Source organism: Aphelocoma coerulescens, chromosome 10, assembly GCF_041296385.1.
Source record: "Aphelocoma coerulescens isolate FSJ_1873_10779 chromosome 10, UR_Acoe_1.0, whole genome shotgun sequence".
Classification (NCBI taxonomy): domain Eukaryota; kingdom Metazoa; phylum Chordata; class Aves; order Passeriformes; family Corvidae; genus Aphelocoma; species Aphelocoma coerulescens.
The window spans coordinates 5,601,479-5,623,222 of NC_091024.1; the positions used below are offsets into that span (position 1 = coordinate 5,601,479).

Below are 21,744 nucleotides of genomic sequence, written 5' to 3' on the forward strand. Positions count from 1 at the left end.
ATGGTCCAGCTTTTTCCCACAGGGATTTTATGCTGGGGGCTGTATCTGGCTGGGGGCAGCCAGGATGGGAGCAGCCCATTCCTGTGACCTCCCCAGTGCTGTTCTCCTTACACACCCTCCCTAATCCTGGGAAAGCAGCTGCAGGATCCAGGGCCGGGAAGCTCTTGATAAACAGCCAAAGCATGAACAGCAGAAGGGTCCTTGCTTCAGGAACAGGAAAAAACATCCAAAGCAGCCCAAGTGAGCTGCATTATATTATTTTCTTTTTTTTTTAACCCATCTGTTGGCTCTGGAGAAACCAGCTGGAGGTGGATGTGGCAGTGGCAGGGCGCTGGTGAGGCTGGTGATGCCACAAAGGCACCGAGCATCCCTTTCCTTGGCACACTGCTGAAGGGACTTCCACCAAAACCAGCCCAGTGATACCCAAAGCCGCGGACCCACGGTGGCTCTGCAAGGCTGGAGGAGCCAAGCAGACCCCTGGGCCATCCCCCAGTAACCCCTGTATGAGTACCCAGTAACCCTCAATCCCCCAGTAACCCCCGTATGAGTACCCAGTAACCCTCAATCCCCCAGTAACCCCTGTATGAGTACCCAGTAACCCTCAATCCCCCAGTAACCCCTGTATGAGTACCCAGTAACCCTCAATCCCCAGTAACCCCCGTATGAGTACCCAGTAACCCTCAATCCCCCAGTAACCCCTGTATGAGTACCCAGTAACCCTCAATCCCCCAGTAACCCCCGTATGAGTACCCAGTAACCCTCAATCCCCCAGTAACCCTCAATCCCCCAGTAACCCCCGTATGAGTACCCAGTAACCCTCAATCCCCCAGTAACCCCTGTATGAGTACCCAGTAACCCTCAATCCCCCAGTAACCCCCGTATGAGTACCCAGTAACCCTCAATCCCCCAGTAACCCCTGTATGAGTACCCAGTAACCCTCAATCCCCCAGTAACCCCCGTATGAGTACCCAGTAACCCTCAATCCCCCAGTAACCCCTGTATGAGTACCCAGTAACCCTCAATCCCCCAGTAACCCCTGTATGAGTACCCAGTAACCCTCAATCCCCCAGTAACCCCTGTATGAGTACCCAGTAACCCTCAATCCCCAGTAACCCCCATATGAGTACCCAGTAACCCTCAATCCCCCAGTAACCCCCATATGAGTACCCAGTAACCCTCAATCCCCAGCAGCATGCACACCAGCCCTGGTATCAGAACTCTGGGCGTTAGACTGGGCCTTGCCCTGTTGCTCTGGCCTGGATGTGCAGAGGGACACCCCATCTGTGTCCCAGCAGATGAGGATGGGCACAGCCACACGACCCCCGTTGCTGGGCCCCAAAGGGGTGGCACGAAATGCTGTGGGAGGTGGCAAATGTCCCAGGAGTCCTGAGCCCTCAGCACCCACCTGGGTGGGAGGTCTGGCACTATGGCCCTGCACCTCCTGCCTACCCCCAGGCCAAGATAAGCCAGGACTAACTTCGTCCCCAGCCTCGTGCCTGCGCTGAGGTTTATCACACGTGATTCAAATCCCTGCCGATGGCTGAAACCGCCCTGGTGAGGGTCTTCCAACCTCTCCCCAGTAGCGGGGAGGGGGCTGCAGCTGTGAGCAGGCTGCTGGGATGAAGTTCTTAGCTCTGGGAGCGCCGATTGCTGCTGTATCAGCGGCTCTTTTGTCCGGTGAGCTGCCTTTCCTTTCGGTGGTGCCTGTGCACCGGGCGGTTGTTTTCATGCCAGCTGCTGTGTGGTTGGATGTTCTTCGGTATTTAGCTTGATCCTATTAAGGTGGATCTCAATTAATTAGGCAGGAGGCAGAGAGACAAAGAGGGACGCCAGGGCCATTCATTTTAGTCTTGTCATCGCGCCTTCTGCGGCCGGCAGGCAGTGGGAGAGCGGGAAGGGATGGGATACGGCTGCTGGGCACGAAACCACTGGGAGATGGGAACGGGGCAGGCAGGTGGGGTGGCAGTGGGGTCACCCAGAGGGTCCCCTAGGATCCCCTGCCCGCTGCTCAGGGGTGCCAGGCCGGCTGATGTCCCCCATCCCCACGGGAAGGCAGCTGCAGACACACAGGTCTTATCCCCTGGGGCAGTGAGGTCCTACTCTGCCCCACTGCTGGTGAGACCCTAAAGCATCCCATAAAACACACGAAGGATCCTTGGGGATTCAGCAGCGAGAGCTCTGCTGCAGCAAGAGCATCCCCCTTCCATCCAGGTGACACTGGCTGCATGCTGCTGTCGCACCCCTGTGGGTCCACCCGCCCCACAGGCAGAGGGAACACCTCAGTGGGCTCTCCAGCACCCCAGTTTGAGCATCCTGCCCTGTGCCCCCGCTCCCAGCTCCCACGCCTGCCGGTGGAGTGGCTCCAAGAGCTGGTGCGTCGGCTCAGCCTCGGCAAGAGGCTGGCAAATGGATCTCAAGAGCCCCCCGACGTTCCTCCTTCCTTCCCTTTGAAGGAGAAATGCCCCTCAGAGCTGCCGTCGACGCTAATGCATGGGGCGAGAGGGGGTGCTGCTAAAAGCCAAGGTGAGCAAAAGGCTTTCAAGCCCCTTGGAAAGGCCAGAGAGGTGTCCGGGGGTGACCCCAATCTCTGCTGTCGGTGTCGGGGCCGAGGTGTTGGGGTGCACTCCAGTATGCTGGAGGGAGATGTGATGTCCCCTGCAGTGTCCTTGTGCTGGGACTCGGGATACGGGGGGGGCAGGGAGTGATGGGGCCATGCCAGACCCTTCCTGGGGATGGAGGAGTCTGGGATGCTCCAGGCATGGAGGGGTTTAGGGGGCATTCAGGTGCAGGGAGGGGGTGAAGGTTAATGTAGGAGACTTGGCCATGGTTGAATGGGGTTGCAGAGCGTGCTGGGATGAGGTGGATGGGGTGCAGGAGGGGTACGGAGCGTCTAGGGTGGATCCAGGGTGGGTGCAGATTGGGTGCACAGGATGCAGGATGGGTGCAGTATGGGTGCAGGATGGGTGCAGAGGATGCCAGATGGGTGCAGTATGGGTGCAGAGGATGCAGGATGGGTGCAGGATGGGTGCAGAGGATGCCGGATGGGTGCAGGATGGATGCAGGATGGATGCAGGATGGGTGCAGGATGGGTGCAGAGGATGCAGGATGGGTGCAGGATGGGTGCAGGATGGGTGCAGGATGGATGCAGGATGGGTGCAGAGGATGCAGGATGGGTGCAGGATGGATGCAGGATGGGTGCAGGATGGGTGCAGAGGATGCAGGATGGGTGCAGGATGGATGCAGGATGGGTGCAGGATGGATGCAGGATGGATGCAGGATGGGTGCAGGATGGGTGCAGGATGGGTGCAGGATGGGTGCAGGATGGGTGCAGAGGATGCAGGATGGGTGCAGAGGATGGAGGATGGGTGCAGAGGATGCAGGATGGGTGCAGAGGATGCCGGATGGGTGCAGGATGGATGCAGGATGGGTGCAGGATGGATGCAGGATGGGTGCAGAGGATGGAGGATGGGTGCAGAGGATGCAGGATGGGTGCAGAGGATGCCGGATGGGTGCAGGATGGATGCAGGATGGGTGCAGGTTGGATTCTGGGGATCCACGATGTGCGGGGCTCCCTCCGGTCGCCAGGGGGCGCGCCCCGCCGCTCTCCGGCACTCTGGCCCGGCAGACCCCATCTCGCTGGTCCGGCGGCCGGAAGCGGAAGTACGGTGACTCCCTCCCGCCGCTGTGCGGTGGCGGAAAGATGGCGGCGGCCATGGCGTGAGCGGAACCCGGCGCAGCCCCGGCGGTGAGCGCGGTCGCGACCTCCTCCCAGTCCTGAAACGGCGCGGAGACCACCGCGGCCCCCGGTTCCCCGTGTCCCCTCACCCCTCAGGCCAGCGGGAGAGTATCTGGGATCCCCGATACCTTTGGCGGGCGGGCCCTCAGCTGTCCCCGGGCTTCCCTGGAGCTCAGTCCCTCCTCAGCCCTGGGGACTGGAGGTCCTTTCTTCCTTCTAGGCAGGTGGGCCCGGACACGTCGTGGGTGACCCCTCTGTGCTCCCTTGTCCCGAGCTTCCTCCGTTGTTTCCGAGCTGTACCCTGTTTCTCTTATTTGTCAGGTCTGCATTTATCCCTGCTTTCTAGACTCTCCCCGGTGTATGGATGCTGCCTCCATTCCTTTGGTGTCCACCTGTGTCTGTCCGCCTTCCTAGCTCTCTCTGTCCCCTTCTGGTGCCCCGCTGTCTGTCTCAACTCAGCAGGCAGGACTGCCCTTGTTCTCCTGGTGCCTCCCACCGAGATCTTTCTCCCAGTTTCTCCACCTGCTCCCTGCGTCCTTCCTCATTATCTTCCACCCTCCTGAAGCCAAGCCTGTACCTTTTAGCCAGCCCCTTCGGCTGCTGTGGGTCCATGTGAGCAGGTCCCCTGTACCCTGGGATTCCATGTGGTCCCAGGGCACGTGTGCTCTCCCCGCAGGGTGAAGATGAAGTAGAGCTCTGACCATGGACCATGAGGCCCCCACGATCAGGCCCCGGCGCATCCAGAACCAGAACGTCATCCATCGCCTGGAGCGCCGTCGGATCAGTTCGGGCAAGGCCGGCACCCACTGGCACCAAGTCCGTGTCTTCCACCAGAACGTCTTCCCCAACTTCACCGTGGTCAACGTGGAGAAGCCGCCCTGCTTCCTGCGCAAGTTCTCCCCCGATGGCCGCTACTTCATCGCCTTCTCCTCCGACCAGACCTCGCTGGAGATCTACGAGTACCAGGGCTGCCAGGCGGCCGAGGACCTCCTGCAGGGCTACGAGGGCGAGATCCTGGCCAATGGCAACGACCAAAGGTCTGTCAACATCCGGGGGCGGCTCTTCGAGCGCTTCTTCGTGCTGCTGCACATCACCAACGTGGCCTCCAACGGGGAGCACCTGAACCGGGAGTGCAGCCTGTTCACGGACGACTGCCGGTACGTGATCGTGGGCTCGGCCGCCTACCTGCCCGAGGAGCCGCACCCGCCCTTCTTCGAGGTGTACCGCAACAGCGAGTCCGTGACCCCCAACCCGCGCTCCCCGCTGGAGGACTACTCCCTGCACATCATCGACCTCCACACGGGCAGGCTGTGCGACACGCGGACTTTCAAGTGTGACAAAGTCATCCTGTCTCACAACCAGGGGCTGTACCTGTACAAGAACATCTTGGCCATTCTCTCCGTGCAGCAGCAGACCATTCACGTCTTTCAGGTGACGCCCGAGGGGACGTTCATCGACGTGCGGACCATCGGCCGCTTCTGCTACGAGGATGATCTCCTGACCCTGTCTGCGGTGTATCCCGAGGTGCAGCGGGACACTCAGACGGGAATGGCCAACCCCTACAAAGAGCCCTTCATAAACTCCCTGAAGCACAGGCTGCTGGTGTACCTGTGGAGGAGGGCCGAGCAGGACGGAAGTGCTATAGCAAAAAGAAGGTTCTTCCAGTACTTTGACCAGCTGAGGCAGCTCCGCATGTGGAAGATGCAGCTCTTGGATGAGAACCATCTGTTTATCAAATACACAAGTGAGGACGTGGTCACGCTGCGGGTGACGGATCCTTCCCAGGTATAGAACCACAGAATGGTTTGGGTTGGAAGAGACCTTAAATATCATCTGATTCCACCCTGCTAGGGATCCACTAGACCGGGTGGCTCAGATACTGCCTCCCTCTTCAGGCTGCTCATTGCTTTGGGGCAAGTGCTCAAGCACTGCAATGCTGGGAGCTGTTCCTTACTGAGCCTGTGAATGTTGTTTAGGATCCCCAGTACTTGATTCTTGTGTGAAAATGTGATGCCTCTGATACTGAATAACTTCTGTATCTTTTCTTTGCTTAATTTCATTGCTTCCATCTCACCTGCAAAATGAGAAAGATCCGATGTGTTAGCAAGTCCCTTTCTCAAAGGATTGTTCCCCATGCTCACAGATGCTGTACAATCCTCTTTCCCTCCCCAAATCCCCAACTGAAGTTATTTTTAGCTGATATTTTATATAGTCCATTTAAACTGTAGAGGTGGTCTCTCTCTTTCCTCGTGTATCTTCAAGCATGTTTTTCAAATATAATAGTCTTCATTTTCCCCGGTACAATTACCATTTCTGTTCTGCCTACATACTTAAGTCTTTCAAGCTTCAGTAAGAGGTAGTATTTATGATCTCTCCAAATTGGAGTAGCAGCTTTTATATCAGGCTAATGGGCCAATTGCTTCTCTTTTCAGTTTAGTACTAAAGTGGAATTAGAGCAAATGTAGCTCAGTCAGTGCTGGGTCCCTCCAGATGTTTCCCAACCCTGCACGTTGATCGTCTCTTTTTACTGATTTTAGAGTGGTTGGTCACATTTTGAGCCCTGTGAAACCAAGAGATTTTTTTTTTAGCTCGTTTTTATTCCTTTAATCAGCTTGTTTTTATTCTGTTGAAAGTATTCAGCAAGAATTTGTAATAAATCTCCAGTGCAGCATGTAGGTCTGATTGTTCCCCAGATGCTTGTTTTCTCTCATACACTTCTCTTCCCCGCATCTTTGCCAGATCCAGGACTTAGGTCCTAGAAGAAATAGACAGTAGCACTTTGTGTGTTGCCTTTGTTTTTCCTGGGAGATGACTCTTGGTTTGTTCTGTTTTATTTTTCTCTTCTGTGGCATTTTTTGTTTGGGGGAGTTTCTTTGGGAGGAAATAGGTAAGGCTTAATCTAATCCATTTTGCCCACTGGTGTAAAGCTGAATGTCTGTCTCAGAAATATGAAGGCTCTGTGGAAGTGGCCTGCAGGGTTCTGCTCGTTGCTGGTGTCTGGAATGAGCTCCTGACCATGATGTAAGTGTTTGTTGCAGGCTCAGCTCTGCACTCTGCTGTGGTTAGTAGGGCTTTTGTGCCTGGTTTGCTGCAGAGAGCTCTGGACTCTCTTCACCCCAGGGTTACTTAAAGATGCAGTTTGTGGTTTGTTTGCAGTGTGCTTCGGGCACTGGGATTTGTGCTGCTGGAAAAGCATCTCATTTCTCAGTTCTTCCAGGAGATAATTCCAGATGTGGAGCAGTCTTTGCACACCTGTCTGAGTGTAGGTGTTGTGTTAGGGCTTCCTGAATAAAACTTGGCTCACAAAATACCTACAGTTCCTATTTTTCTTCAGTCTGTCAGACAAGGAACACGAGGTTTCATCCAGTTTCTCTCTCTCCTCTGGCTTCTCTGCCAAGAAGGTTGAGGAGTAGCTGTTCATGGTTGTGGGTTGTGTGTTTTTTGTCTGGGTCTGCACTGGATCCTTTGACATCTTTAAGAGAGTGCCCTGCATATGTAGCTTGGGGGTTTGTTGCTGTTGTAGGCTTGTGTTGATAGGCTTGACAGCATTGGTGTGTGATTTTTGTGGCACTCAGCTGCTGCTTCCCATGCTGTGATGATGTTTTGGTGGTGTTACAGGTGCTGCAAAAGCAGTGAGGGTTTCCCTGCTCAGAGGCATCCTGCAGATGTGTCTCAGTGTTAACCTGGCAAAGGAACTTTTTTTATTTAAAGCTGGAGGGTACTCTCTGCAGTCTTCAGTGATTTAAATAGTTTTTCCTTCTGCTGTCTTCTCTTATTTTCTCTCTACTCCAACCCTTTATTTCAGAATGGCTTCCCTTTCCTCAGGCAGTAGTCTAGTGAGTAACCTCATCTAATGTGCTTCCTTTGGACATGTGGGGGCTGGATTGTATTATCACAGTTTATTTTGGGGCTGTAAAACAAACAAACCTTGTGATATTTGCAGGTGGGTGGGGTAGGCAGAGTGCCTGCCATCATCCCTGAGCATTGTTTGGGAGCAGGAGGTGAAGAATTTAGGAATTGCCTCTATTGACAGAAGATTTAATCAGATACTTGTCTATACCACGGGAATTAGTTCCCTTTGACGTGCAGACTGGTTCTTACTTTGGGGTGCCAGCACTCCTGTCTCTAATGAAAGCTACTTTTAATGTCCAAGAATTAAATATGCCCTTTCCCAATGGGATGGGAATGTCATCTCCCTTTGATGTAGCTTCGTTGACACAATGTCACCTTTTTTCCCAATTTCTTACTCATTCGTGCCAGGATACAATGCCATTGCCAATCCACAGCATGATACAAGGGCCTTCTTGCACAAGAACGTCACCATTAAAAAGAAGTCATTAATGTCATTCAGATTTTCATTTCTTTGTTGGCAGGGTACCTGGAGGGTACAGCTTTTTGTGGGCAATGATGTAGTGTGCAGTACACTAAAAAGGCTCATCTCTGTGTGATGCAGATATTAAGGAGGGGAAGAAAATAATATATCTACGCAGAGGTAAAGGTAATTTATGGTCAGCTATCACTGGATCTGAAATCATTTTGTCAGCAGGAATGAAAATTAAATTTGGCACTTGAGAAGGTGTTTTGGATTGGTGGAGGACAGAGAAGAAGAGAAAACCGTTGCATCCAGTTCGAGCTGAAAAATTGGAAGCTCATTAAGTTTTCTTAAATAATGATAGCTGAGAGGTGGATAATTTGGTACATGTTGAGGCATTCCAATAGGAGAATGGATTAGTGTGAGGATGTAGGATTCTCCTGTGCTGTGGAGGAATTTGGATGGGGTCTGTGGTGAGATGTGGGGAGAAGGAAGGGACAGCTTCCCCACCCATGCTCTTCTGGTAACCTCTGCCTCTCTCCCCAGCCCTCGTTCTTCGTCGTGTACAACATGGTGACCACGGAGGTCATTGCTGTGTTTGAGAACACGTCTGATGAGCTGCTGGAGCTGTTTGAGAACTTCTGTGACCTCTTCAGGAATGCCACCCTGCACAGTGAGGCTGTCCAGTTCCCCTGCTCAGCTTCCAGCAACAACTTTGCGAGGCAGATCCAGCGCCGGTGAGCCATTCGGAGCATGCTTTATTCCGTATAGACACACGCTCGCCCCCGTCCGCTGAAGGCCAGTATCAAATACCAACCCTGAGAAAACCAGTTCCTTTGGTCCCCTTTGCCAGGTGGTGCAAGGGTCAGGACTGTACATGGTTCATCTTGCAGCCTGATGCATCTGATTTTATATTCCACAGCATTCGCCTTGTTAGAGGAAGGAACAAAGCAGGGGCAAACCGGTGCTTAGAAAGGAAAGGAATTTTGAGGGAAAGATGTTTCTGTCTCTCCTTGAGCAGTAACTCTTCTGGAGGTTGTTAAGGTGTTACTGCCCAGTAGCTTTGGTCCCTGAAGATATGGTTTGTCAAGATGCTGGCATGATCGAGTTGGGTGTATTTTGTGATGTTCTCTGAATTTAGTGTGTATCAAACTGTGTTCTGTAGCATTTCCTCGACATCAGTCACCAGCTCGTGGTTCTCATCACTGTGCTAGGAGAAAAGAAACTCATCCGCTTAGTTCTGTTGTGAAAGCTGAGCAAAATACCAAAATAACCTGGGTTTCTAGAATATGCTTTAGCAGTCAGATGTGGTTTTAATGAGGCAGAGTGTGTTATTTCTCTTGGAATAATTTTGTTGTGACTCAGGGTGTTTTGTTCTTCCAGTGACTTGTTTCACATCATCCAAAGTACTCGGCATCCACTTATGGGCATCAAGCTTCTGTTGACTTCAGGCTGATGTCACACAAGTATGATGAAGTTGACTATGTCTGTAACTTTCTAGAGCTGCCTGTCAGGAAATCCATAATGCTTAATGGAAGAGAGAATGAGAGAACTCACCAAAGACTTATGAAGAACAACTCCTGCCTTTTGTTAAAGTAGGAAGGAGAATCTTTTCATCTCCTTGCTGCAAGGGCCAGTAACAAGAGTGTTGTAACTTCCACAGCAGAGTACCATAGAGCATAATCCACAGTGAGCTGGCTTTTGGCTGAGTGTTTACCCTCCTTGATGTTATGACGTCCCTGCAGCCAATCTGACTGTTCTCGCACATGGAAAGCTTCAAATTTTACTTGGAAAGAGAAAATCCAGCCTCTGTTAATCTCTCCACCAGGAAGAACTTTCAGCTCACTGTAGTTTCTGGAGAGCTTTATGCTTCTCATCAAGGTTCTTCTTCATCTAAGGTTTCTTCCTGTATGCATTTAATACAGTGGCTGGAGAGAGGAGGAGTCTCAAGTCAATGTTAAGGGCTCAGTTGTTACTGTGAAAGCCCCCTGGCTTTTGCTCTGGCTGTTTCCTGGCTTCATGGTAAAACTTGGATTGACTGTAAGATGCTAATCCATCTCTCCCTGTTTCTGATCCTGTTCATTTCCTGTACTGCAGAGCAGCTGGGTCCAGACCTTGTGGGTAGGCACATTCTTCTCCTTCTGTCACTTAGGACATTCTGAGCGAAACAGTAACGATGAAGGAGGATGAAAAGGTCAGCAGAACTGGTTGATGCTTGAATCACTTTGATACATCTTCGGAAATGAGCTGTTTCAGTTCTTACACTGCTGCTGTTTTCTTTCCCTGTCAGTTTTCCTGCTTAGTTTATTTAAGCTGTGCTGTTCACCTGTGGCTTTTGTGAACAAAAGGTGTCTCTTGGTTTGCTGCAGGTTCAAAGACACGATTGTGAACGCCAAGTACGGAGGGCACACGGAGGCCGTGCGGCGGCTGCTGGGGCAGCTCCCCATCAGCGCCCAGTCCTACAGCGGCAGCCCCTACCTCGACCTGTCCCTTTTCAGCTATGATGACAAGTGGGTGTCAGTCATGGAGCGGCCCAAGACCTGTGGTGATCACCCCATAAGGTATGGGACAGGCCAGGGAGCTGTATGTGAGGAGAGAGTGCAAGGAGTCACTCTAAAGCATCTCTGCCATGTGGCGTCAAGTGTGCAGGAAAGGGAATAGATGGGAGCCTTTCTCTTAGGAAATCCTTTCACCAGGGGATTTATTTCAGCAGTTCCACAAAAGTTGGCCTCTCTCCTTTACAGTAATGTCGATGTGTGGGAGGGCTCTTCATGTTTTCTTGCTGAGCTGCTCTGCTCTGGGGAAGGTTTGGGTGGTGAAGTCTCAGCCTTTTCCATATGAATGGTCTTGTTCCTCCTCCTCTTCTTGCAGTGCTGCCGTTGTGTTTGGGTTGCAGAGTGATACAGCTCTGATGTCTGCTTTCTTATGCTGGAAGGATCCTCTCTGAGCATGTGGGTTTAGTTGGCAAGGATTGTCTAGTTTGTCCTGTGAATAAAATAGTATCTGGGCTAGGTGTTACTCAGAAAGCTTGTGGTATTGATTGAACTGTTTTCAGACTTGCCTTGTTTACTGTTCTCACCCTGGGAACTGTATGCCTTTTCATACTCCCTTCTCTCTGTGATCTGTAAGAAATTTCTGTCTGTAGTAGGAATTTTAGCCAGGTGTCAGGGCCGTTCTGTGCCTCTTCTGTCTGAGTTTCCAATGCCAGCAGAAGGAGTAAGTCTGACCTTGAGAATAAGGAGGTTTGCAATGCTTCTTGAAGAAACATCAGGACTATTTCTTTCTTTCTGTTGCTTGCAGCCATGGCTGCAAGAGGTAGTGGTTAAAAATCCAACATCTGTCTGGCTTGAAAGGCTCAAAGAACCCGAGTTATCCAGGCAGAATAGTCTTTCTGCTCATGGTACTGCAGAAGCAAACCTATGCTCTGAAAACAAAGAGAGCCTTCAGTGTCTGAGTGCTTTGTTTAGTGACTGCACACGTTGGGGGCTCAGGCAGCCTAGGGAGATCATTCTGGACCGCTTCCCAACTTTATTTTCATCAATGCATTCTCAAAAACTGGTTTCATATCCCCCCTGGCCCTGACTCAGGTGATGGGGAACTTCTGATTATTCCTGCGCTCTCAATTCCCAAATTATGTATATTTAATTGATTCTTCTGCCTGTATGATTTAGTTTGATCTCCAGCTTCCATGTTATCTGCAAAGAAAGCCTGCCCTTTTCCCCCTTGTCGTGCTTGGGAAAACTTGCAGGGTGGCAGTTGTCTGCCAGCGCCAACCTGCGCCCCTCTCCCGCCGACAAAAGGCAGCAGAACTGCAGTCATTTGCTGCGGTGGAGTCTTTGTAGTAAACAAAGCCAAGTGCCACCTTCCCTCCCTCCCCTGAGCAAAGCAGCGTTTTAGAGCCAGGGCTTTTAAAGCTCAAAGCTGTGCAGAGTCAATTAGGACTTGAATAGAGCCTCGGAGCAGTGGGGCTCCTGGTTTTTGGAAAGTAAGCAGAAGATGAGGCGCTAACCTTAACCATTCAGTAGCTGAAATGGTGCTGCTGTGGTTCTCACATGCAAAACAAAGGGATTAATAAAATAATGCTAGCTGCCTCTTGGGGTTAGAGGGCTTGGAAATGAGGGACCACAGGATTTGTAATGTAAGTCCTATAATTGTCTGGAATGGAAAACCCTTCAGCAGCTAAGGGTGTTATAGTCTGTCTGCAGTTTCCTGGCATGATGTGTGAGCTAGGAAGGCTTCCAGACCTTTTCCACATCAATTCAATATTTCTGTGCACTGATTCCCTTTAACCCTTAGTGCTTTTCTGCATCCCAGAAGGTTCAACTCTGCCTACTTAAGAGACCAGTGGTGGTTTGCTGTCAGGTGGGAAGGACTTTAGGTTGCCCATCACCACCGCCTTCCTGTCTCTTTTCAGGAGGCTTGAAGAGATATTCAGTGCGTGAAATGATGGCACTTGAGGGAAGAGGCTCTAACACAGCTCTACCTATAGCAGGGGGTCTCTAAAATCCATCTAGATGGCTAATAAGAAGCCATTTAACAAAAGAATTGGTCTGCAGATAAATCTTCCATTTTCCTAGGGTTTGAAAAGGCTGGTCTTGCTGTTTCTGTTGACATACAATTTTATATTGCAGTGCCTAATTTATCCCCAGAATGAGAGCCCATGGAAATGGCCTCTGATTGCAGAGCACTTTTAAAAATACATTTAAAAATACCAAACTGAGCACATCTTTAAGATTACAGGGAGCTTCATCTTGAGTAGTAAATTGTTGTGAATTGGGGGAGAGAGAGGAACAGACGGGGGACTGTGCTTTATTTAAAGAATGACCCTCTGCATACCCAGCCTTGTGTAGGAGGGAAAGGGCTTTTTGAAAAGCCAAATACCAAGATTGTGACTCTCTTGCTGGGTTCTTGTGTGCAATTTTCAGGCAGGGCTGGCTGGCACTTTGATTCAGAAGAAGAGAGAGGAGAGTGGCCCTCCAGGAAGAACATGAGGTTCTCAATAGGCTGTGTTGTTAAAATGTGGAGTATGTCTGCTCCTGACACAGCATCGCTCGTGTCTGTCATCATCCGTTCTTCCAGGCTGAGAGCTGAGTGCATCGTATTGCTGGCGGGGGGGAGATGTGCTCCGACATTAAAAGCATTCTTGGAGTTAAAATCAGAGGAAAATGCAAAATACCTGCATGCACTAAGTGTTGGTGGAAAAGGAAACAGCTGGGAGGCATAATGGCATTTCTGTGCCTGAAGCTGGAAGAAGTCTAATGAAAATGGTCTAACAGAGACAACTTCAGGGTGAGGACTTGAGTTGGAGCCCAGCTACTTGGTGAAGGTACCACATCCAGAAACCTCCACCACTACATCCCAGAAACCTTCTCCAAAGTCTTGGGGAGGGTGGGATCCTTGCAGAGGGTCCTGTGTTGTGACAGCAGCAGAGGACAGTGGTGTTACCTGGGCTTATGCCAGTTACACAGAGTGTGCAGAGGAGGTTCAAGAAGCAAAGAGCTTCCATGGACTCACCTGTCTCTTTAGCACTGTTTGCCTCATCCCCCTGACAGCGTTCCCTCTGTGCTGGAGCTGTGTTCCAGAGCTCACCTGTTTGGAGATGCACATGAGCTTGACCCACAGGCAGGTCCGTGGTTGACAGCAGAAGGGCATAAGGTTGTCCTTGACCTCTGTCCATGCTGTGATTGTTGAGTCCAGTTCATCAGGTACCTCCTGCCCAGCCTATCTCATTAATGCTTTTTTGATGGAAATCTAAAAGGAACTGCAAAGCCCTGCTTGAACTGTACAGTACAACATGGCATCCTTGAGCAGGATTGGATTGACTTCCTTGGCTGAAGAGGGAAGTAGCAGGCACAAGGACAGCAGTGTAAAGCCTTCCCTGGCAGGACCAGGGGGAGGAAAGGATGGTCTGACACTCTCTGTGAAGGCCATTGCTGAGGGAAGGGAGCTCAGTTCTGTATGGTATATCTGCCTTAGCGATCAAGGGAAGCAGCTTGCAATAAGAGAGGATGGAGAGCCAGCACAGGTGGGGTCTGAACCAAACTGACTCCCTCTTGTGAAGTCAGCTTTGTCCATCAAAGTGACAGGCAGAGTTCTTTCACTGCTAATAATAAAATGAAGTGATGCTTTTCTAGACAGTGGAAAACAACTGCCCCGAGAGGGACTTTCCTTCAAAGCCAAGAGCCAGACACCCAGCTGAGCACCTTCTGCCCCTCAGGGAGCACCAGAGCTTGAACAAGGCACTTGTCTCTGTGTGCAAAGAGCCCAGATGGCAAAGTCAATAGTCGGGAACAGCCATAATTGACTTTCTCTTCCTTTCAGATTTTACGCTCGTGATTCTGGCCTGCTGAAGTTTGAGATCCAGGCGGGACTCCTGGGGCGCCCCATCAATCACACAGTGCGGCGCCTGGTCGCCTTCACCTTCCACCCCTTCGAGCCCTTCGCCATCTCGGTGCAGCGCACCAACGCCGAGTACGTGGTGAACTTCCACATGAGGCACAGCTGCACCTAGAGGCACCCGGGGCTGCTCTCCTCGGCTCCTTGGCGTGCCACAGCCAGACACTCTGGGAAACCCAGCCATCGCCTGTGGCAAGAAGCCTCACCTGGGAGCTCCTACCAGCGGCATCTCGCAGGGCCCTCAGCCTCAGCTGTGGAAAGCTGAGCCACCCCAGTTATGGGGGTGGATGTTTCTTCTGACCCTGTATGTACTGCGGAGATCCTGCTGCATTAAGTGCTGCTGGCCTTCCCTGTTCCTGTTGATGAACAAAGCATAGCTGAGGTCCCTTTCCTGGTTTCCCAGAGGCATGTCTGTTGTTTATCCTGCTGTAGGTCTTAGGATGGCAGAGATGGAGCTTTGCATCACACTTGTGGAGAGCTCCCCTTCTGCACTGGTGCTCTCCTACCTGTCACAGAGGGAAGGGATGGGAGCCATGGGGAAGGGCTTGGATACAAACAGCTACCCCTGTTTGTATCTTCAGAATTGTGGGGGAAATGAGATCCTGCTCTCATCCAGACGACCTGCTCTTGTTATTTTAATACGCAAGAAGTCTGGAAAAAAAAGTGTGAGAAGTCACTACAGTTGAGAGATGTGAGGTGTGTTCCTGACTCTTATGCAAGTCACTTAATCTTTGTGCCTTAGTATTGTAGAAGCTCCTAAGTGAGAGGTGGTGCTACACCAGCAGGCCAGGGCAGCTGGTTGTGTCTGTAATGCACGAGGAGGTGGGTGCAGGAGGAAGATTGGTGTCCGGGAAGGGTGTGGGGAGCAACAGCAGCTCCTTGGTCGTGTCAGAAGGACTTTTCTGCAGTATGGGGGTGAATCCTCATGGCCACCTGCAGGTTCTGCTGCTGAGAAGAGGGGAGACCTAGCTGCTGGCACCCTCCTGTGTGTTGGAGTACCAGCGTGGTAAATTAGTAGGGTTTGCCCAGGAAGGAGGGTAGGTGGAGACCTGAATTCATGTTCAGTGCTGCAGGCAGGCAGTTTGGAGATGAACTTGTTGACTTAGGTTGCTTACCTCTCTCTGATACACTGTTCTCTGTGAGAACCCAGATGCTGTTTTCAGGCTTCAGAGCACAGCTGGCCAGTGTGTCAGTGTTGGCTGGACCACAGCAGTGTTTGTGCTGCTGATAAATTAAGCTCCTGGGTGTAATTACCTGCCACTGTGGGCTGGTGAGGCTGCTGGCCTGCCCTTCTCTTAAAAATGGAGTTTTTGGTTGTAGGTCAGCATTTAGGGGTTTTTACACGAGGGCTGGTTTATGACTGTGTGCTGCCAGGCAGCACAACCATCCCAGCATCATGATTTGCTCCATCAGAAGCTGGAGCCTGTTCTTGTCCTGTTCCTATAGGAGGTACAGCAGGGGCATTAGAAAATTGGTGCTAATACACAGGAGACCCTCTACATTAAAGGACCCTGTGGGTGTCTTGTTTGGACCAAAATGAGCTGTGGATGATGTGTTGTGGCCACATGCCTGTGAAGAGGAGTGTTGGGAGTCATGCATTCATTCTGCTGGTGATGCAGGGGAGAAGAACTGCATGGTGGTGGTGCCTGCTCATGGCATGAGTGGTGGACCTCAGAATTAAGGGTATCTTGGGGTCCTTGAATCAGCCTTTGCTCTCTGCCTCATGGTACTTCTCTCCTGGCCTTGCTAAACATATTTCTAGGGAAGACATTGCATTTCACTGCTCTTTTCCTGGTGTTGGCACTGTTGGTATCTCAGGTCTGTCAGGAGTGCTGGCGGGTCAGGAGACTGCTAACAGAGGAGGTGTCAGTGCTTTAGCTGCGGATTCCTCTCATCTAATAACACTATCTGTCAAGGTTTTAGGGTTTTATCCTGTGATCTGTTCCTCAAACATTCAATTAAAGCTCCAAGTGGAGAATTGTTTGCACACTGTAGATCATGGGTTTACCTCCCTCTGCACCCCTCTCACAGCTGTTCACACTTCAGTATGAGACTCTTTTTTTTCCCCCTGCCCCAAGCTTGCAGCAGCTCCATCTGCATTCACTCCTTGGTGTCACAGCCTCGGGAGGTCAGTGCCTACTAAATTAACTGTCAGATCTCCATTTAGACTTTTTTTCAGTGGAAAAAATATAAACTTCAGCATTTCTGTAGTTGGGGCTTTTGCCAAGTTCAGGCTGCCCTGTGTGAAGCAGAGAGCGTGGCACGGATTGTTGGACTTGGGGCTGAGAAACCAGAGATCTGTTCTTAGCTCTGCTATTAAATTCTGAGGCTGGGGGCAAATCTCTTCCTGCTCCAGCTGGTGTTTTCTTCTCCGTAAATGAGGCCAAAAACATATTTTCAGCTTTTGTAAAACACTTGAGATTCATGGATAAAAAGTGCTGGATAAATGCTAAGTATTTTCTTATTATGTGTGCAGACAAACTGATCATTCTGGGTACTAATTGCCTTGGAGTAGCATAGCAGATCCTCTGGTCTTGGCTGCTGTATTTTATATCAACAACAGAGTTAATTTTATTACAGAAATGTATGGAAAGAAAAGTCTCTCATGCTTGAAATTTTGATGCTTTTATTTAAGAAACAAAAAGTGTGTGTGGTGGGGAGGGTGGGAGAAAAGGGGAGATATTTTCTACCTGATATTTTTCCTAGGTTAGGGTAAAGATTTGTTAACAACACAAGACAAAATCAGAATAAACAAAATTTGCTTTAAGAGTCTGATTTATTGTCTTTGTCTTCCAAAAATCTGAATGATGTAGATGGGAATTCCTTCACTAAGAAGAGATGGCAGGGGTATGCCTTGGACTATGCAGGCATCTCACATGGGAGTTTGCTGCCTCTTCCTGGCACTTGGAGTGCAAGTGTGCTCAAGAATGTTCCCACCTGAGGCATTTCTGTAGTTCCTGCAGATTTCTCAAATTCTTGTCTACATGAACTAATGCTGGGAGAGGAATTCTTGGTTACGTTTTTCCCTTTGTACATTGTTACTAGCCCGACTTGTATTCAGGGATTCTTCCTTTATTCCATTTACAGCATTTGTCTAACCTTTTGGTCATTTTCTGCATGATCAAGGGATGAAAGGTGGCAGGTGCTCAGCCATATCCAGGAAAGCAGAGTTCCATCCCCTGTGACTGCCCCAGCCAACAGCAGCACAAAGCTGAACACACCTTGTCTGGCAGAGCAGCCTGTCCACTGCTTTTAGGTTGGACTAAGGCACTCAGGTTTTCCCTGTGCTGCTCCCTGCCTCTTTGCAGAACAGTGTGGCTGAGCCCTCAGCAGCATCCCTGTCTGTGTTAGTTCCTCTAACCATCTGCATCTTGAGCATGAAAAGTGATTTCCCTTTGAACCTTTCCTCTGTTTTCCTGTGTGCAGTTCCCAGATGCTTTCCTGTGCAGACCTTGAGCACACCAGAAAGCTCTTGAGCCCGTGGCTTTTCAGATAGGCACTGAGTGACAAGGAGATGCTTGAGCTGGAAACTGTTTGGCAGCAAAATCTCATCTTTTGTTACTTCTTGTGCTGCCTTTGCTTTAAGAAAAAAAGTAGTGAAAGCAGGACAGTTGCATTATTTCTTATATAAAAGGCGATAGACAGCAAGGCACAGAAATCCCTTTAGAGTCAAATGGATGGATATGTTTAAGATGTGTCCCTGCTAAAGACTCTTATCAATTAACCTTCCAGTGCTTGTGGCTGGCCCTGATTGAGCTGCCTGTGTGTACTGACAGGACGTTCCTTTTGCTCAGGTGCTGCATCTATTAAGCTCTTCCCTTGGTCATTTTGACCCAGCTAAAAGAATCAGATTTCTGATGCTTTAAAAAATCTCTTTGTTTTTCTTGTTTATGATCTCTGTCTTGCTGCTTTTCTGCCAGCTTTTCCTGCCAAGGAGCTCTCAGGGCTGTGGGCAGAGAGGTGGTAAAGGGATAGCAGTGAGACATTTGGCCCTCTGACAGCTGTTGTCCTTCTGTGAGCAGATTGGTGCACACTGCAGAGCAAACTGATGTCCTGTGGGCAACGGGACAGGATTTTGTGGGTTTACTTTGGCCTTGCTGTCCAAGTTCCAGAGTCTGTGTCATTGATGTGCCTGAATGTTGTGCTTCCCTGTCTTGTTACACGGTTGTAAAAGCTTTTCTGGTCAAATACTCCTCAGGAGGAGGGAATGGTGAAATGGCTTTTTATTTTTTCTATTGTTTTCCTTGTTCCAGGGCTGTGGGGGCTGTGGGCAGTGCAGTTCCAGCCTGGCGCTGGCTCAGGCAGCCCCAGCCCCTGCTAGAGCTGTTTGCTGGCCAAGGTCTGATTTGACTTTGTTTCTCTTGGGGAAGAGCTGGGCTTGTGTAAGGAAATGAGTTCTCAGAAAAATACTGATGTGGGAAAAAAACCTGAATGGCACCTTTTTTTTTTTTTTTTTAAATGACGTTTTTACATAAAAATACTGCAGTTTTAAACTAGCAATCTGGAAACTGGTAATTCATGGGCGACTGCTGTGGTCCTGCATGTGAGGAGAACTGGAAAGAGGCACAGTGCCCCTGGTTCTGGCCACTCAAGGCTGTGCTGCAGCATCTGGGTAACATGTGGGTCCTCACTTGGTTAATGAGTTGAGGACAGTTACAGAGGAATGTGATGGGATGGCTCATGGATGCCCTTGAATAACATTACCAAGTCCCCAGCATTTGCTGCATTCTGCTTTGTCCAGGTATGAACTGGAGCCTTTGGAGGAGTTTATTTTCTGTGGATGACAGAACTAGTTTGAGTTCAGTCTTTTTAAAGCCAGGAACATGTTACTTCTACTTTCCATGGCTGTCTTCTTTCCTTCTACCCAGCAGCTTTGCAAAATGCCAAATGTAGTCCAGAGCAGCCCTGGCTTTGCCCAGATGACTCCCTAAGCCCCTGTTTTTGGCAGTGAATCATTCCCTCTGAAAGCTACTCTTACACAAGTTCATCCTTCCCTCTGCCAGTGTCCTTCCTCTATCCAGGTGTGTTGCAGCAGCATCAGGTGGGGAGGCAGAAGGGTATGAGAGAGAGTTGGGTGGCTGAGCACACTGTCTCTGTCCCAGTGCCTGCCTGGGCAGCAGCTTCTGGTTACCTTGGATGGGGCAGGTGAGGATGCACTGGCAGCGCTGACATCCAGCCCTGGGCCTGAGCCCTGCCAGCCTGGGGGTGCTGGAGCTGGGATGTGTGGGACCAATGGCTTAAGGGGCTTGGAGGGGTGAGAACCAGGCAGGTGGCAGGGAATCCCTGCCAGGGCCATCTGGCTGCTGCTGGACGTGATTTTAGGGTGTTGTTAAGAGCAGTTGGCAGCACAGCGTCCCTGTGAGTGCCTGCTCGCTGCCGCTGAGTTGGTCATTTGATAGCTCCTCGGTGCTCCTCGGAGGCCTAAAATGGAGCAGTGCCGGATTAGATGTACCCAGTGCCCTTGGTGAGCTCTGGGGAGATACGATCCTCGCCCTCCCGCCTCCGACCTGCTGGCGCCCAGTGCCGTCGCCACAGCAACGGGGAGAAACAGCCCATCCGCATGGAAACGGCCTTGCTGTGCCCGGCAACCGGCTGGGGAAAGCGGTTCAAATGGCAGGTGTGGAAAGGTGAGGGGCACCAGCACCTCTGTGGCGACCAGCAGGGAGCCTTGGCCCGAGCTGCTGGGGTGAACACACATCCTGTGGGTTACTGCAGCGCTGGCACTGTCCCTGCATGTGGGACTGCCATCCCAAAACATCGGCATTGCCCCCAGTGCAGAGCCAGCATGTGCTCCTGTGTCTCTGACTGTGAGGGATAGTTTTTATTGCTGCTGCCCTATTTTTTTGGGGCTGGTCCTGAATTCAGTGTAAGGTCCAGATTATCTGTGCTGATACCTGCAGCAGCGTGGGTAGGTCACTGGTTCACCCCTGACTGGTTAGTACTTAATGCTTGTAAAATCCCTCTTTGTAAGGAAGAAGGAGCAACTGGCAGCCAAACAGGGTCTCTTGTAACATAGGACAGACAAATGTCATCTCCACAGTGCAATTGTGCAGTGCAGCCTGTCTGGCTTTGGGCAGGAAAGGCAGTTAATCTCTCCTCATCCTGCCTCCTACCCCTTAAATCCCCCATCGGCTGCTTCCCCAGCGAGGGCTCAGATATGAAGGTGATGTTGGTGCTGACCTGCTGGCTCTGATAAGGGCTGGACAGAGTCGCTCTGCTGTGCAGCTGCTTGTGGCCAAGCAGGGCTTGTTCCAGTTTTATGCTGGCCCTTAGGTGACTGTGTCTCTTGGCTGCAGGATCACTGGGAAGGGGATCTCCCCAGCCAGCAGCACTTCTCTTGGAGGGATTTTGGTAAATGGGGCTGGTTTTACAACCATGTCCAAGGACAGATTGTCCCAGACCATCTCCCAGTGCTGGAGAAAGCTGCTTCCCAGCCACTGGCATTACTAAGAAGTCCACAGGCTGGCCAGTCTGAAGTAATTTGCATTTCTTGGTCAGTCTGACCCTGGCAACTCAGGAAATTGCTGTTTCTGTGGATTTGTCAGGAGCAAATGAAAGGCAGCACCCAGGTCTTGCCAAGGGGCTGGGTGAGAGCCTGGCTGGCAGTTAGGAGAGCAAGTTGTGTGCCTGCAGGCTGGGTGCATGAAGAGGTAAGAGTTCTATTTCACCTCACCTTGGAACCTGCAGAAGAGGCAGAGGATGGGAGAATGGGGGGTGAAATACGTCATTCTCCTGCCTGGGGCCCCAATTTTATTTGTTGCCTGGAGCCCTGTGTAGGTGGGAAGCCTGGCCTGCTGCTGTTCAGAGGAGAGCCCCTTGAGCCCAATCCTTTCTCCTTTCTGCTTGCTTTTTTTTAGAAAAACAAGTGGTGAAGCTGCTGCTGGAAGCAGCTCTCCCAAGCAATGGCTGTTAGGGCTCGGGAGCTGCTGAGAGGTTTGGGTCCAGGTGCACAGCCCCGACTCTCAGTGGATGTGGGCATAGGAGGAGGGTTATGGACTCTGGAGAGGACCCTGCCAAGTGGCACTAGTGCAGGGGAAGCTTGGAGAGCTCAGCAGAGGAGGTGTGAGTGGTTTCAAACAAAACAAAAATCGAGGCTTGGCTCCCCTCTGCATCTCCCCAAGAGGATCCTGCAACCCTGCTTCACCATCAGTGTGGGGACTTGGATGCTCTTAAGGCTGTTCATTAGTAAAACCTCTGAGCAGTTCCTACTGCCATCGAATAGCCATTAATGCCTCTTCAGGGGAGAGGAGAGCATTGGGAAAACACAAAAACAATCCAAGGGCCCTTTATCTCTTTTTGG

At 50.9% G+C, this 21,744-nt stretch overlaps 1 protein-coding gene across 2 annotated transcripts; it reads left to right on the forward strand.

Moving 5' to 3' along the window:
- The first annotated feature begins 3,669 nt into the window (after positions 1-3,669).
- DET1 (DET1 partner of COP1 E3 ubiquitin ligase) lies at positions 3,670-17,211 on the forward strand. Of its 2 annotated transcripts, none has more exons than XM_069025755.1 (5): positions 3,670-3,745; positions 4,413-5,521; positions 8,595-8,785; positions 10,418-10,609; positions 14,370-17,211. In XM_069025755.1, exons 2-5 carry the CDS (start codon positions 4,439-4,441, stop codon positions 14,557-14,559), a joined length of 1,656 nt encoding a protein of 551 aa, XP_068881856.1. In that variant the 5' UTR covers positions 3,670-3,745; positions 4,413-4,438; the 3' UTR covers positions 14,560-17,211. The 2 variants fall into 2 exon arrangements, with proteins under 2 accessions (XP_068881856.1, XP_068881857.1); XM_069025756.1 differs by lacking the exon at positions 14,370-17,211 and adding an exon at positions 9,432-9,514 and having other exon boundaries at positions 10,418-10,474.
- Positions 17,212-21,744: the final 4,533 nt, after the last annotated feature.

Coding starts and splice junctions, on each gene's coding strand:
- DET1 (XM_069025755.1), top strand. CDS start 4,439: ATGGACCATGAGGCCCCCACGATCAGGCCCCGGCGCATCCAGAACCAG. Junction 5,522..8,594: donor GGGTGACGGATCCTTCCCAG/GTATAGAACCAC, acceptor CTCTCTCCCCAG/CCCTCGTTCTTCGTCGTGTA. Junction 8,786..10,417: donor GCGAGGCAGATCCAGCGCCG/GTGAGCCATTCG, acceptor GGTTTGCTGCAG/GTTCAAAGACACGATTGTGA.